At 49.3% G+C, this 15,334-nt stretch overlaps 1 protein-coding gene across 1 annotated transcript in view; it reads right to left on the bottom strand.

The window, feature by feature from the left end:
- MYO5C (myosin VC) overlaps positions 1-15,334 on the bottom strand; it is a 94,265-nt gene that overhangs the window by 30,091 nt on the left and 48,840 nt on the right. The window contains exons 20-25 of the mRNA XM_059701089.1: positions 11,489-11,654; positions 10,698-10,844; positions 7,129-7,293; positions 5,803-5,896; positions 3,276-3,339; positions 665-845 (exon numbers count right to left, since the gene is read on the bottom strand). Of these exons, the coding sequence (XP_059557072.1) occupies positions 665-845; positions 3,276-3,339; positions 5,803-5,896; positions 7,129-7,293; positions 10,698-10,844; positions 11,489-11,654 (817 nt within the window). The remainder of the gene's footprint in view (positions 1-664; positions 846-3,275; positions 3,340-5,802; positions 5,897-7,128; positions 7,294-10,697; positions 10,845-11,488; positions 11,655-15,334) is intronic.

Here is a 15,334-nt window from a genome sequence, read left to right as displayed (position 1 = left end):
TCACATATTCAGTGGAAGCTTAAAAACTTTCCCACCTTGCAGAGAAATGTTTTGCATTTAACAACACAGGGACATTCTGGTGGGGAAGGAATTCCAGTTAAGCCTGACTGTCCAAGCTTGCATCATCGCTTTTGTGAGAGTTTCTGGTAGCAGTTTAAAATGTGAGATTCTGACAGTATGGCAATGTAATTTTAATACAGGCATTTATAGGTATACTGAGGCCTGGTGCACAAATTCCCAGTTGAGGGGACAATTTGCATATTAGCCTTTTATTATATAGGATAACACCATGATGGATTGTGTAAGGGCTTATGTCCATTTGTAATTTAATTTGGACGTATTCTCTAGGTCAACATCTTTGAGGAACTTTATGTAAATGTAATTTTAAAAAGAGAGCTGACCTTTAAAATAGGAAAAGCCATTATTGCTAAATCAAAGGTGGCTGGGGGTTTATACTGGGAGGAACTGAAGCAATCAGGGTCCTTTCACTTCTGGATTCACACATGCGTTTGCATTTAGCTGTCTGATCCTGTGGGAAAGTGAAGCTGCTCCCCCTTCACCACCCCCCCCTCCACACACACATACCCCCCCCCCCCCCCCCGCCCCACACACACCCTGTGCAGTGACCTGACTCAGAGAGAGCTGGGGAAGCGGAAGCCTCTACCTTGGCCTGCTGGCTCAGCCGGGCCACCTCCCCCTGCAGGCCACCCGAGGTGGCCCGCTCCTCCTCCAGCTGGCGCTGCAGCTGCATTTTCTCATCCTTGAGAGCTTTGATTTCTTCTTTCAAAGAGCACATCTGCTTCTCATAGTCCTGTGTTTTCAGTTCAAAACTTTTTTCAAGAAGTCTAGGCAGCAAAAGGAAAAATAACTCAGAATTGTCTCTAAAGTCTTTACCCCGAGTTAGAATGATACATCATTTTGAAAATAAGAGGAGACTCCAGAAAGGAGACAAGTTAATTAGGATCTATTGTGACAGTTCCCATAATAATGGCCTTATTTTTAGCTGACGGTTTCCTGTCCCCTTAAGGAAAGGAAGCTTCTTACACTTTCTGATCTGAGAAGTGTGGCTCTAACACGGTCCCGCACAGAGGAAACACAGCACAGGAGGTTGAACTTAAAGTCTCAGTGGTGGTTGGGGCACTGTATTTCCAAAGCCACCCCAGTTCCGTGTGGCCCCCCACGGAGGGGCCACTTCCCTCGGCAAAGACCTTGGCACAGTCAGCCAAGTCCTGGCCCCTGCCAAGTCCCAAGGATCCCGGAGGGCGTTGGCCTGGTCCTACCCAGGTTAGTGCAGTCATTTAATATGTCGAAGCATCCAGCCCTTCAGAGACTCTAGAGCAGCGGTTCTCAACCCGTGGGTTGCAACCCCTTTGGCGGTCGAACGACCCTTTCACAGGGGTCGCCCAAGACCATCCTGCATATCAGATATTTACATTACGATTCATAACAGTAGCAACATTACAGTGGTGAAGTAGCAACGAAAATAATTTTATGGTTGGGTCACAACATGAGGAACTGTATTTAAAGGGCCAGAAGGTTGAGAACTACTGCTCTAGGATAAGTTTCAGCAAATTCAGGTGCCCCAACTTCCATGAAAACCCAATTCCTCGTGAGATGGTTGCTGAATTAAATACGGATGAATGACCAAGAAAGTAACTGAAGAGAGATCCATGACCTAAACCAGCCAACACAGTGCACAGCAGCCCAGTGAGAACTGAAGCAGACCTAGGGGCTCTGAGTTTATGAGTTATCATTCTACTTGCTAAACTGTCCACGGGTTTATTTTAGGACTTGCTTTTACAGCGCAAAAGGAAAATCCCTGAGGAAGAGAGTCACATTCCCACTAGGTTTTTGTTTCATTTCCTTTTATAGATATTATCAAAAATTTAAACTTTGTTTTCAGGTTTTTAACCTGGCTGTGGCTCAGCGGTTGAGCATAGACCTATGAACCAGGAGGTTACAGCTCGATTCTCGGTCAGGGAACATGCCTGGGTTGTGGGCTTGATCCCCAGTAGGGGACATCCAGGAGGCAGCTAATCGATGATTCTCTGTCATTATTGATATTTCTACCTCTCTCTCCCTCTCCCTTTCTATCTCTGAAGTCAGTAAAAATATATTTTAAAAAAACAAAACCAAAAACCCGGCAGTGCTCCTAAGAGGCCAGCAAAATACCTTTGAAGAAGCAGACTGCAGCCGGCAGTCACATGTAAAAACAATCTTAAATTTGTAACCTAAATGAGGTGGTGTGTTTCCACAGACTGTGGGCTTCTTTGTGCCTCTGTCGGGTTGTGACAGTGGCCAAGGTGTCCCCCGTCAACTGACCAGGGACCAGACCGAGGTACAGGTGAGTGCTGATGAGGACTGCAAAGAGCTCAAGGTGACATGGCCTCGGCCTGGCTCTCCCAGCCCCCCTGCTTGCAATGGTCACTCCCAAGTGGCCCAGTACCCAGTGAGGGTCCAAAAATTGAACTCCTCTCCTAGAGTTGAAAGTTCATTGAAAAATAGATTTTTCAAGGTAGAATCAAATATCCCTATTTTAAAACTGATGTAGGATCATGAGACACTTTGTTAGCTCTTGGACTCTTCAGCAACACTCCCTCCCCTAACTTTTTGGCATCTTCCTTCTCACCCAGGTCCAGGCTACTAACTAACTGCATGGGGAGGGTGCATATCCTACCACCCCACGCAGCCCTGAGCCTCCTAGCCCCCTACACCCTGGATGCCAAGAATGTTCCATTTCTTCCCAACACCTTGCCACACATCCCTACTTGGAGATCTAAAGCCTTTCAGTTGATGTCTTAAGAGAAAGGAGCCCAGATTGGAGATTAGTAAAGGGTTTATAATATTGACAAAGTCATGGGGAGCTGCCTTAGTTTCTGTGAGGGTTTCATATTCCTTACTGTGTGGGACAAGAATCATGTGAACAGGTGTAACAGGACGGGGAAGGAAGGAAGGTGTATTTCCTAGGCAATAATCTTAATTCTTAGGCTTCATGGGAGTTGAAAAGTTGGCAGTGTCTGAACTCCTCACTGTCTTGGCAAAAAAGGGAAAGCAGGAAATTCCCAGGGTCCCCTGCCCACACTGCAGAGCCCGGGCAGGGTCTGTAAGGTGCACAAGGTGGGCATTCGCTCTCGCAAACCTCCATGTCTTCACTACCTACAAATATGCACACCCTGCTCTCCTGTGCCTGTGACCTGCTATCTGCAAGCCAAGAAGCAAAGCAGAGAACAGCAGAGAGAGAAAGTGGCAGTTGTAAGGCAACCCATCTTTCATACATTCTTTGTCGTTCTTCTTTTTGCACGTCCTCAAAGAGCTGCTTGGTGAGGTCATCCATTTTCCCTGTGGAAAGACAATGCTTTTTGAAATAGGTCTGCACACCAATGCCTGGATTGCTTCACGTCTTATTTAAGAAAGTGTGAATGCAAGAACAGTCATGGTGTATTTATTCCTAACAGGACGAGTGTAACTGTCACCTTTATAAACTAGAAATACAGGTCCGGGGGTTCAGAATAAATCCTCACAAATTTGTCATGTTGAAATCAATAAATAGTTTCATTTATATTACTTTTATTGGTCTGAATATCATTTGTTTGATTAAAATTAGGCATATTGGCTTTGAGATAATAAATATTTTTTATTAAAAGTAAACAGAAACCCTTTGGGGAGAAAATGACCAATTTATGATAGGTTTTCTCAATCTTAGCATTATGATACGTCAAGGGAGGTAATTCTTTATCCTGGGGGGTTGGGGGGGGGGTCCCTGTGCACTGTAGGATATTGAGCAGCATCCCTGGCCTCTACCCACGAGAATCCAGCGGCACCTCTACTCACTCCACTTGTGACAATTGAAAATGTGTCCAGACATTGCCAAGCGTCCTGGGGGGCACCTTGACTGAACCCAGTCATTCATGATAACCAAGAAAATAATGAAGTGTCTTCATTTAAATACGGGATCCCTAACACAGTGCAGGTTAAGGGAGCATGGGGTTCTGGACAGCCTCTGGCCATGACAATCCCACGTCCCCAGCATGTCCACACACAACAGGTGCCCTTCAAAACAGGAGCAGGATGACAGATGCAACCCATCAGAGCCTGGTGTCCCTATTTGTACTTAGCTGACACCTCATTCTTGAGTTTTGCCTGGTTTCTGAGTCCTGCCCCAGAGGGGAGCCCAGGGATGAAGTGACAATAGCAATCCTCCAAATTATTTGGTTAAAAAAAAGCCAACAGTTTAATAATTTGTCCAGTGCAGTGTCAAATGTCCCTGAATCAAAATGACTGCTTTAAACATCATGAGTCAGCCAGAAAACACGAGGGAAGACACCTAAGGTTACATTTAGAAGCCAGCATATTTGATATAATTTCAATTTTCACTTCACTCCAGAATTGGCTTACCATTTTGGGCCATTTGCAAAAAAGGCTAAACAGGCTGCTCACATGTGACTTTCTGTCCAAGTCGGAATCTCAAAAAGGGGAAAAGACTTTGATAACATCCCTCCATCCAGGTCCCAGGATGAGTGAAGGCTGGTGCTTTTCACAGAGCACTGTTTGCCATGTGTAGGGAGACCCTCGGGACAAGCAGTTTATGAACACTGGGTCTGACAGTTTTCATACACGTTTTAGAAGATGTTATAAAATTATCCACCCAAACATGTTAATGCTACCAAATATGTAATTTTCAAGACACACTTGTGGGAATTTAAATATTCTTGGGGGAAATGCTACTTAAAGTTAGAAAAAAAGAACAAGCGCTCAAGAGGAATGTATTGTAATAAGAAAGGTAACGATGGGTAAGGCCTTCCCTCATTTAGGTTCAAGGTTTTCTCTTAGACCTGACCTCTGACCTCGCCCTGTTCATCATCAGTCCCTAGAGACGGGGTGCACACAGAATCTGGAGCAGGAGGCACGCCGTCTTTGGCTTCATCTGGGCGGCCTTTCCTGCTCTCCTGGACAGGACTCGGACGTGCACTCCCTCCTCCTGACATGGCTCCTCTCACACTCTCACCTGGGCCCCCAGGGCTCTTGTGCTCCGGATTCCACCCGGTGGGGGCCAGGGGGATGCTAGAGGCCCAGGCCTGAACCCTTGGGCCTCATGTGCCTAGGGTCAGAGCTTAAGGAAAAAGGTCCCTGGAAAAGACAGGCAATTGAGTGTGGCGATTTAAGCCACCTGGTCAGGAACCACCAGGTTCATGAGCCTGTTGGGGTTTAGCAAGTGCTTATGATTAGAATTCAAGCTGGAAAGCTACAAATGGACAGAGCGAGGCTAAGAGTGGCTGCTTCGCACCCCTAAATAAAAGTGGTACCACCATGGTTCCAAGCATCTGTGCCTGACAGCCTGGGGGAGCTGTGGCTCATGAGGTGAGCATGCCCTTAGTTCAGGGCCAGGGTACCTCTTAGATCGAGAAAGGTGGACAGATCTACAATCTGACTGCAAATCCTTGGCAAACAACAAACACGACCCCAGCATTATCCTAACTAACCCCCCCGGGCACACCCATGCACACACACAGACACACATCCTTCTCCACCTGTGATGAAAGGCTCCAGGCTTATGGCCAAACATCGGTGCCCTGCAAGTGGCCCAGGGAGGGTCTGAGACAGGGATTGCTGTGTTGTCTGACAAAGATGGAAATAAACAGATGAATCTATAGGGTAAATTACCACAATTTAAATATCGTTATTTTCTGTGGAGCAACAATGTTCCCGATGCTGCCTAAAACTCGGATCACAGCCAATAGTTATACCAGAATGACTGGACAAGCGAACGCATGGGTGGATGAATCCAGCCGCCGTGGGCCTTACCTTTCAGCTCTTCGGTCTGCTCCTGAAGCTTCCGCTGTATCTGCTCTTTTTGTACTTCCAGCTCCGAATTATGCTTCTGAAGCTTTGCCAATTTCTAGCAAAGGGGAGCAAAACCTTTTTTGAAAAACCTCATTTTAAGTTTGGTCACCATTGTCCTACTTGGTGAAAGGCTGTCTTTTTAAAACAGTATGTGTGCGCATGTGTGTGTATGTATGTATGCATGTGTACACACACACATTCTATCCGTGGATAGCCGCCGGCACCGGCGCACGGCATCACGCTGCATTTACCTTAGCATGCAAGGGCTCCAGGTGACCGCAAGCAGACGCCAGTTCCCAGCCTGCAAGGGCTGAGATCAAGGAGCCAGACCAAACCAAGGTCACCTCACATGTCAAGGCGTCTTCGCTATCCTTTTCTTGGGCTTCTCGACACACAGGGTATTTATCCATTTAGTAGGATGTAAATTATCTGTGATGTACTGTGGATTCACATTTTGAGAGTGTTATGACTCAGGAAGGCAGGCTGTGCGATCATCATGTAAGTTCTACTATCTTAGCTCCTCTTGGTCAAGTGTCTGCCGGGCTGGCAGCTGAAGGTGCTGATAGATGGTTGGTGACCAGCAGTGTGGGCAGTGCCAGCAGCCAGGCACCGGGCCTTGGGGAGGCACAGAGACGCCCAGGACTCCAGGCTGCCACAACCTTGGGTGCTGAGGACTTTGAAAAGTGCGGGAGGATGGGCAGGAATAAAGACACCTCGCTAGAAATTATCAGCTCATGCTTGGGCAGGGCTCTGTGATAGGCGTTTAGCTAAATGATTTCACCAGAGAACTTCATCCTCACAATAACGCTGCCAAGTCACTTTTTGTCATTTCTGTTTTACATACGAGGAACTGAAGTTCAGAGAGGGTGAGGGCAACTTGCCTAAGGCCACCCAGCCAGACAGCAGCAAAGACAAGCTTTAGAGCAGGGACACTGGGTTTTTACGTCTGCTCTTCTGACCCCACCGCCGAGATGAAGACCTGCTGAACTCTGTGCTGCTGTCCTGGGTGAGGTGCCCAGGGCTCACACCAGATGGGCCAGCAACAGGGGACCAAGGTGGTCCTGGCGGAGGGGGAAGCAGCCACAGGGCTCCTTCTTGGCCTTCGTCTCGTGACAAAAGTGGAAAGGAAGAGGCAACGTCATGTTGTGTTTCTTCCTAGACTCTGGGCTCTGCCCTCTGTCCTCTGAGAGGGAGGCCCCTCTGACAGCGGGGGCTCTGTGGGGACACACGCTGAGGTCCCTCGCATGGGAAGACTCACAGTGATCGCCAGTCACAACCAGCACCAACCTCTTCCACGGTGGCCTTGTATCTCTGCCCCCTCTCCTCATAATTGCGCCTGTGGGCAGCTGCCCTGTCCAGTTCCGATTCCAGTTTCTGAACCTTCTCCACATCACCGGCCCGAGCGGCAGCCAGGCTGGTCAGCTTCTCCACCAGCCCGTGGTTCTCTCTGTTCTAGAGAACAACAGCAGGTGCTCAGGGGTTTTTCCCAAGTAAAGAAACCGTTCCCTTGGCTTCTCGCAGCCTTTAACATGGCATCTAAGTCTCTCAGAGGTTCAGTTACATTGGCCACGTTTATCACTGTGAGGGCATGGATGAGCATCCTCATCCCAGCGACAACAGCGAGGCAGAGCTGGTGGGTTAATGTTCCTGAGCTGGTGGGGCTCTTTTACTGTGGGGCCAGTCTACCCCGGAGCACCAGGCAACTTGCGTGGTGTGGGCTGGATCGGGTTCCCCAGTGCCCCCAAGTCACATGGTTAAGTCCTAACACCCAGCTCTTCAGAATGTGACTGACTTTAAACAGAATTAAGGTAAAATGAGGCCACGTGGGTGGACCTAATTCAGGATGACTGGTGTTTTATAAGAAGAGGAGGATGGGACACAGACACACACAGAAGGAATGTGCTGTGAAGACACAGGGAGGAGGTCACGGTTCGATTCCGGTCAGGGCACATGCCTGGGTTGCCAGCTCAATCCCTAGTCTGCAGGAGGGGCATGCAGAGGGTGGCCAATCAGTGATTCTCTCTCATCGTTGATGTTTCTATCTCTCTCCCTCTCCCTTCCTCTCTAAAACCAATAGAAATATATATATTTTTAAAAAAGACATGGGGAAAGGACTCCTCGGAGAACCAAGATGGCGGCATAGGTTAACGCCGGAGTTTGCTGCTTTGAACAACTACTTCAAAAGTGAAACCAAAAAACGGAAGGGACATCACCCAGAACCACAGGGGCGCTGGCTGAGTGGAAGTCCTACAACTAGGAGGAAAGAGAAACGCATACGGACACTCAGAGGAGGCGCAGTGCTGAAGTCAAATTCTGAGGTGCGGAGTGCGCGGAGCGGGCTGGCGGCGGAGGGCGCGGTTGTTGTTTTCAATCGGGAGGGAGTCGCAGACTCTGAGCTCCAGATCCAGGCGAGTCTTTAGGGACCCAGACTCAAACGGGAGAAGCGGGACTGTCTGGCTTCGGTCAGAGCGAGTGCAGCTTTCTCTCCGAGCTTTGCAGCGGGTGCCGGGACTCAGAGAGGCAGAGCCCCTGGGGACAGGACTGAGAGCCGCCATAACTGCTCTCTCCGGCCCACCCTGTTGATCCTGTGCGACCCGCCCCGCCCAAGCCCTGCACAGAGGCATTTGCCAGATAGCCTCAGGCAAAGGCTAGATTAGCACCTCCCTAGAGGACAGAAGTTCTCTCACCGCTGACACAGCTGAATCTCATAGCCACTTGGCCTGGAGGTCAAACCCTCCCTGGAATTAGCTACAACAAAGATTTATCTATAAGACTGCGAACAAAGACCACTAGGGGGTGCACCAAGGAAGCATAACAAAATGCGGAGACAAAGAAACAGGACAAAATTGTCAATGGAAGAAATAGAGTTCAGAACCACACTTTTAAGGTCTCTCAAGAACTGTTTAGAAGCTGCCGATAAACTTAATGAGATCTACACGAAAACTAATAAGACCCTCGATCTTATATTGGGGAACCAACTAGAAATTAAGCACACACGGAATGAAATAACGAATATTATACAGACGCCCGACAGCAGACCAGAGGAGCGCAAGAATCAAGTCAATGATTTGAAATGCGAGGAAGCAAAAAACACCCAACCGGAAAAGCAAAATGAAAAAAGAATCCAAAAATGCGAGGATAGTATAAGGAGCCTCTGGGACAGCTTCAAGCGTACCAACATCAGAATTATAGGGGTGCCAGAAGATGAGAGAGAGCAAGATATTGAAAACCTATTTGAAGAAATAATGACAGAAAACTTCCCCCACCTGGTGAAAGAAATGGACTTACAGGTCCAAGAAGCGCGGAGAACCCCAAACAAAAGGAATCCAAAGAGGACCACACCAAGACACATCATAATTAAAATGCCAAGAGCAAAAGATAAAGAGAGAATCTTAAAAACAGCAAGAGAAAGAAACTCAGTTACCTACAAGGGAATACCCATACGACTGTCAGCTGATTTCTCAACAGCAACCATGCAGGCCAGAAGGGAGTGGCAAGAAATATTCAAAGTGATGAATACCAAGAACCTACAACCAAGATTACTTTATCCAGCAAAGCTATCATTCAGAATTGAAGGTCAGATAAAGAGCTTCACAGATAAGGAAAAGCTAAAGGAGTTCATCACCACCAAACCAGGATTATATGAAATGCTGAAAGGTATCCTTTAAGAAGAGGAAGAGGAAGAAAAAGGTAAAGATACAAATTATGAACACCAAATATGCATCTATCAACAAGTGAATCTAAGAATCAAGTGAATAAATAATCTGATGAACAGAATAAACTGTTGATTATAATAGAATCAGGGACATAGAAAGGGAATGGACTGACTATTCTTGGGGGGGAAAGGGATGTGGGAGATGTGGGAAGAGACTGGACAAAAATCGTGCACCTATGGATGAGGACAGTGGGTGGGGAGTGAGGGCGGAGGGTAGGGCGGGAACTGGGAGGAGGGGAGTTATGGGGGGAAAAAAAAAGGAACAAATGTAATAATCTGAACAATAAAGATTTAATTAAAAAAAAAAAAAGAAACACATTGGGCCAACTTGAAAAAAAAAAATAAAATAAAAAAGACATGGGGAAGAGATCGCCATCTGCAAGCCCAGGGGAGACAACTCAGTGGAAACCAGCTTGGCCAACACCTTGAACGTGGAGTGATATTCTGCATAAGCCACATAACACACGCCTGTCACACAGCAGCATAATAGGGGAAACTGCATCAAAATGTCAAGTGTATTGGTTTGCACGCTGATCCATTCATTAAGGATCCTTATAGTATAGCTAAGGCCTCATTTAAAGTTCACCTCAGGAGACTCTCAGTATAAACTGAGGCAGCCCAGGAGTGAGCTCCATAGGCCTGGATGCTGCATATTGCACAGCCCTCGCCCACGGGCAGAGAGCAGTGGGAATGGCACGGGGAGTCTTCTCACACGAGGCAGGGCTGCAGCTAGGCCATATGGACCTTCAGGCAGATTAGGAAATGGCAGCTCCTCTGAGCCAAGACCTCCCTGAGGGAGCCTGGCTTGGCACCCAGACAGCAGCAGCTCTGTGCAAATTAAAAAACGCACCCCTGCCTCCAAGCAGCCCATCTCGGTGCCAGAAGACAGGGGTCGGCAAGCAGAACCAGGCTGGGTTTCAGCCCCACCGGCCCTCCTGGGCAGCTGCCCTGTGCAGTGTACAACCTGCACGAACATATGTAGCAGCCCTATAAAATGTGCTTCTATTTCCTGGCTCAGGGTCCATGTGACCTGAACCTCCTGGCATGGGTATTAATTTGACTGCATAGCGAAGGAACTGGCCCAGAACAAAATATATCTATTGGAAAAAGTAAGTATGAAAGATACATTCGGAACACCTACCTGATCTTCTAGCTTTTTCTGCAGGCGCTGGACCCTGTACGTGAGCTGAATGTTGAGCACGAACCGTCGGATGCTCTGGAACCTGCGCCGGGCCAGCCACGCCCGAGCATATTTCTGAAGGATCACAGCCTTGTGTTCCTCCAGCATCTTTAAAACAAGATTTTGTGAAATGCAAACTGGCTCGCCATTCTTTCTCTCATCAACACCTCCAATGTTGGGAGGTGCAACTACCACAATGTTCCCACAGTGCAAAATACAGATTTCTTGTAATCAGCTCATAGGGACCTACAATAGACTTTTGAAACAATAGCCAAATTCCACCTGTAGCAGCCATGTCTGGACATTCACATACCAGAACTTGCTGCTCTAGGAAGGTCTTCATGCAAAAGCACGATCTCACTCTAGGCACACCTCAGAGATACTGTGGGCTCAGTTCCAGAAACCGAAATAAAGTGAATATCGCAGTAAAGTGAGTATCATGAATTGTTGGGTTTCCCAGGGTATGTAAAAGTTATATTTATACTATAGCATGGTTTATTACGTGGGCAGTAGTATTATGTCTAAAAAGCACAAAACAATAAAAATACTTTATTGCTAAACAATGCTACCCATCACCGGAGCCTGTTGGAAAAATGGTGCTTGATCGACTTGCTCAACACAGAGTTGTCACAAACGTTCAATGTAAATATTAAACCCCCACAATATCTGTGAAGAGCGAGAAAATAAGGTATGCCAGTACTGCTGATGAAAAATAACACGAGCCCTGGGGAAGCCTGTGGTCCCGGCCGCACCTTGCGATACCTCCTCCGGGCCAGGCATCCCCGGGTGTAGGCCTGGATGGTGACGGTGGCCACGCGGATCAGCTGGTACAGACTGCGGACAAGGTACCCACGGCAGTGCTTCTGGATGATGATGGCTGCCCAGGCCTCCTTCAAGGCCGCCGCGGTCACAGCTTTCCTTGGTTGAGAAGAATGGGGAGTCAACCTGTTACCCACAGCGCACTGGCTTCTACAGCGTGTGCTCTCTCCGACTAAGGAATAGTCCCATGTTTTGCCAATCTACACATTATGCTCTGTGAGTGGTTTATTGTAACGCCAGATTGAGATCAGTCATTACCGTCTCCCCTTTCACCCTGATCTGAATATGCTGGCTCCAGGCACGAGGAACTTCACACTCCTCACATCCAGGCTGATAATCCGCCTCCCTCACGCCCACAGGGATGGTGGCAACAAACCTGTGCCCTGCACTTGCTCCTTCACCTGTTCACTCATTCTGTGGGCCATCGGGCTGAAGGCTCTAGATCAGGGAGAGGGTGGCAAACCAGGGCCTCGGGGCCAAGCCTGCAGCTGTCCACCTGAGATGGTCAGGTTCTACAGGAACGCACCACGCCTATGCTTTACCATATTCCCCGAGCCTGATGTCATGCTACACGGCAGAGGTGAACAACTGTGAGAGAAACGGCAGGGCCCCAACAGCCCTCACAGAACACGTTTGTCGTCTCCTATCCAAAGGACTGGAGAAGACGGCAAAGCTCCTGCCTTCAGGTTTCCCACCTGGTGGAGCAGACAGACTTATAAGTGGCCAAGAGGGATGTGAGAGAAATAGAATGACTGCTAAGAGATCCGTCAGCGAGATCTTATAGGACTGCTTGGGCAGGGCTGACCCGTGAGCCAGCCCTTGATGGAAAAGGATTTCTGTAGACAGCGAAGGTTGGAAAAGCATTTCATACTGGAGGCCTAGCAGTGCTGGAATGTTCAGAAAAAGAGACTCGGTCTAAAATTGCTTGAATATGAGATACATGGAGAAAATTAGTAGTTAATGAGGTTAGAAAAACAGATGGGAACCACTTGTTATTAAAATATATATCTATCAACACTAATAAAAGAGAAAAATGGTAATTGGCGTACGAGCTACCCTTTTCATTGGCTAATCAGGGCTATATGCAAATTAACTGCCAACTAAGATTGGCAGTTAACTGCCAAAAAGATGGCGGCTAATTTGCATATGTAGGCACAATGCAGGGAGGCGAAAGGGAAAGCAGGAAGAAGCCCCCTGCCACTGACAGTGATCAGAAACCCAGGGGGGAGCTAAGAGCTGGGGGGCAGGGCAAAGGCGGCCCTGGGGCCGCCTTTGCCCTGCCCCCCAGCCATGATCGGAGAATCAGGTGCCTTTGCCGCCCTGGCCAGTGATAGCAGGAAGTAGGGGTGGAGCCAGCGATGGCAGCTGGGCACGGTCGAAGCTGGCAGTCCCAGGAGCTAGGGGTCCCTTGCCTGGGCCTAAAGCGGAGCCCACGATCGCGGGGCCGCTGCAGCTGCGGGTCCCCGCTGCCCGGGCCAGATGCCTCAGCCAGAGGCATCCTGCAGGGGCAGGGGCGGAGCCTGCAACCGCGGGGAGCTGGGGGTCCCCTGCCCAGGCCTGACACCTCTGCCGGAGGCCTCAGGCCTGGTCAAGGGGCTGATCCGGTGATTGGTGATCGGAGGGTGATGAGGGTCAACTCCTCTGGCCGAGGCGTCAGGCCTGGGCAAGGGGCCGATCCTGCGATTGGAGGGTGATAGGGGTCAATGCCTGAGGGCTCCCAGTATGTGAGAGGGGGCAGGCTGGGCTGAGGGACACTACCCCCCCACACACACACACACAGTGCACGAATTTCGTGCACCGGGCCCCTAGTATATCTATAAGCTTAAGTGACCTTTAGGACCAGTCGACCGGTCACTCTGACGACACACTGACCACCAGAGGGCAGATGCTCAACACAGGAGCAAGAAAAAGAGGTCTGCCAGTGATGTCCCACAGCCAACTCCTGCAGCCGGCCAACCTCCCTCGGTCCCTCCCCCCGGCTGCCTGGCCCTGATCAGCCCCGATCAGTCCTGATCGCCAGCCAGGCCAAGGGACCCCACCTGAATTCGTGCACTGGGCCTCTAGTTGAAATATATATGTATTAGACACCTACTATGTGACAGCCACTGTGCTAGGTACTAGTATGGATGTAATGGGAACCAGACAGGCATGGTCCTTGTCCTCACAGAGCTTCCATTCTTACGAATGCATCCAGGCCATAGCAAAGATTGAATGCTTGCCTGGTCAGTTTGGCTCAGTGGTTGAGCATCCACCTATGAAGCAGGAGGTCACAGTTCGATCCTCAGTTAGGGCACATGCTCGGCTTGTGGGCTCGATCCCCAGTGTGGAGCATGCAGGAGGCAGCCAATCAATGATTCTCTCTCATCATTGATGTTTCTATCTCTCCCTTCGTCTCTGAAATCAATAAAAACATATTTTAAAAAAATAAAAACGATTGAATGCTCTTTGGTAGGAAACAGAGGCTGCTGGAGGCATCCAGGGAAGGAGCAGGGCAGTGGCTGGATCAGGCCCTGCTTTAGGAAGATGGAGGGAAAGGCGGCAGGTGAAGGAATGTGCTCGAAGGGTGTAAGGACGCGATGACGGAGGCCTCACCCAGGGCAGGTGCCCAGGAATGGGATGAGTGGGACAGACACAGAGGCAAGTGAAGGGTGCATGGAATAGTCAGGCCTCTGTGATTCCCGACTGGAACGGGAGCACGCACTTGGGGAAGGCGATAAGTCCAGGGTTTCCTGCCCTGGAGGCTGCTGCTGTTAACTGAACTCAGAAGCCCGGGAGGGCGAGCCTGGCTGCATGTGCCTGTAAGCCAGTTGCCTGGGGCATGGGGGCTGCGATGGAAAGACCAGTTTGGGGCGGGCTGAGATGAAGGTGGTGGTGCACCAACCACATGGAGAAGCACAGGAAGAGGTCAGGCTCAGTGACACACCTGCCTTCGCAACTATCCTAGGAGCATGCCAGGAAGCGTGCCAGGAAGCGAGCTGGGCTACACACATGGAAGCACACAGTGCAGACTGGGAAGAAGGCCTGTCCACTGGCCAGCCCAACATGGCCTCTTGGGAGCACCTGAGGTGGGTGGGACGGGCATGGCTGGTGGGACTGCCCTGCGCTCAGCCATCCCCGTGGGCTACCACGTAGCCTTGCCCGAGGGCTCTGCATTTGCTGGCAGGGCCTCCCTGTCAATCCCCGCAGGCATGCTCTGTCTCCGGTCCTCTGCCGGTAGGCTGGTCAGTGGCTATTTTTGGCGTCTTTACTCAGGGGCTTCACCGAGACCCGAGTCTTCCTAGGCCCCTTGAGTGTGCCTCTTCACAAAATACCACGTGCGGGCGCATACGTACAGTGCGATTGAAACTTCGTGGCCCATGCACAGAAGTCGGTTTTCGGCCTGGGCGAGTCTATTTTGAAGAAGTTTTTTTTTGAGATGGTTTGGACATATAGAGAGGATGAACGAAAGGAGATAGATGAAACAAGTGTACAAGACGAGTGTGGATGGGAGAGTTGGAAGGGATCGACCTCAGCGAACATACCTCAATCAGATTAAGGACGTTTTTAGCAAAGGCCAGTTTAGGAATACCCTAATTAAGTTAATAACAATGTACCTACCTATATAGTTTAAGTTTAAAAAAATTGGCTCTCAAAAGAAATTTCAATCGTTGTACTGTTGATATTTGGCTCTGTTGACTAATGAGTTTGCCGACCACTGTCCTAGGCATTTTCAGTTCTCACAGACCAGGGGCCCAGTCCCTCCACCTGGTCTCATGGGGAATTCTGACCTCTTCTGAGAC

Source organism: Myotis daubentonii, chromosome 1, assembly GCF_963259705.1.
Source record: "Myotis daubentonii chromosome 1, mMyoDau2.1, whole genome shotgun sequence".
Taxonomy (NCBI): domain Eukaryota; kingdom Metazoa; phylum Chordata; class Mammalia; order Chiroptera; family Vespertilionidae; genus Myotis; species Myotis daubentonii.
Note: the sequence above shows the minus strand (reverse complement) of the source record. Positions and strands in the feature narration are given on the sequence as shown.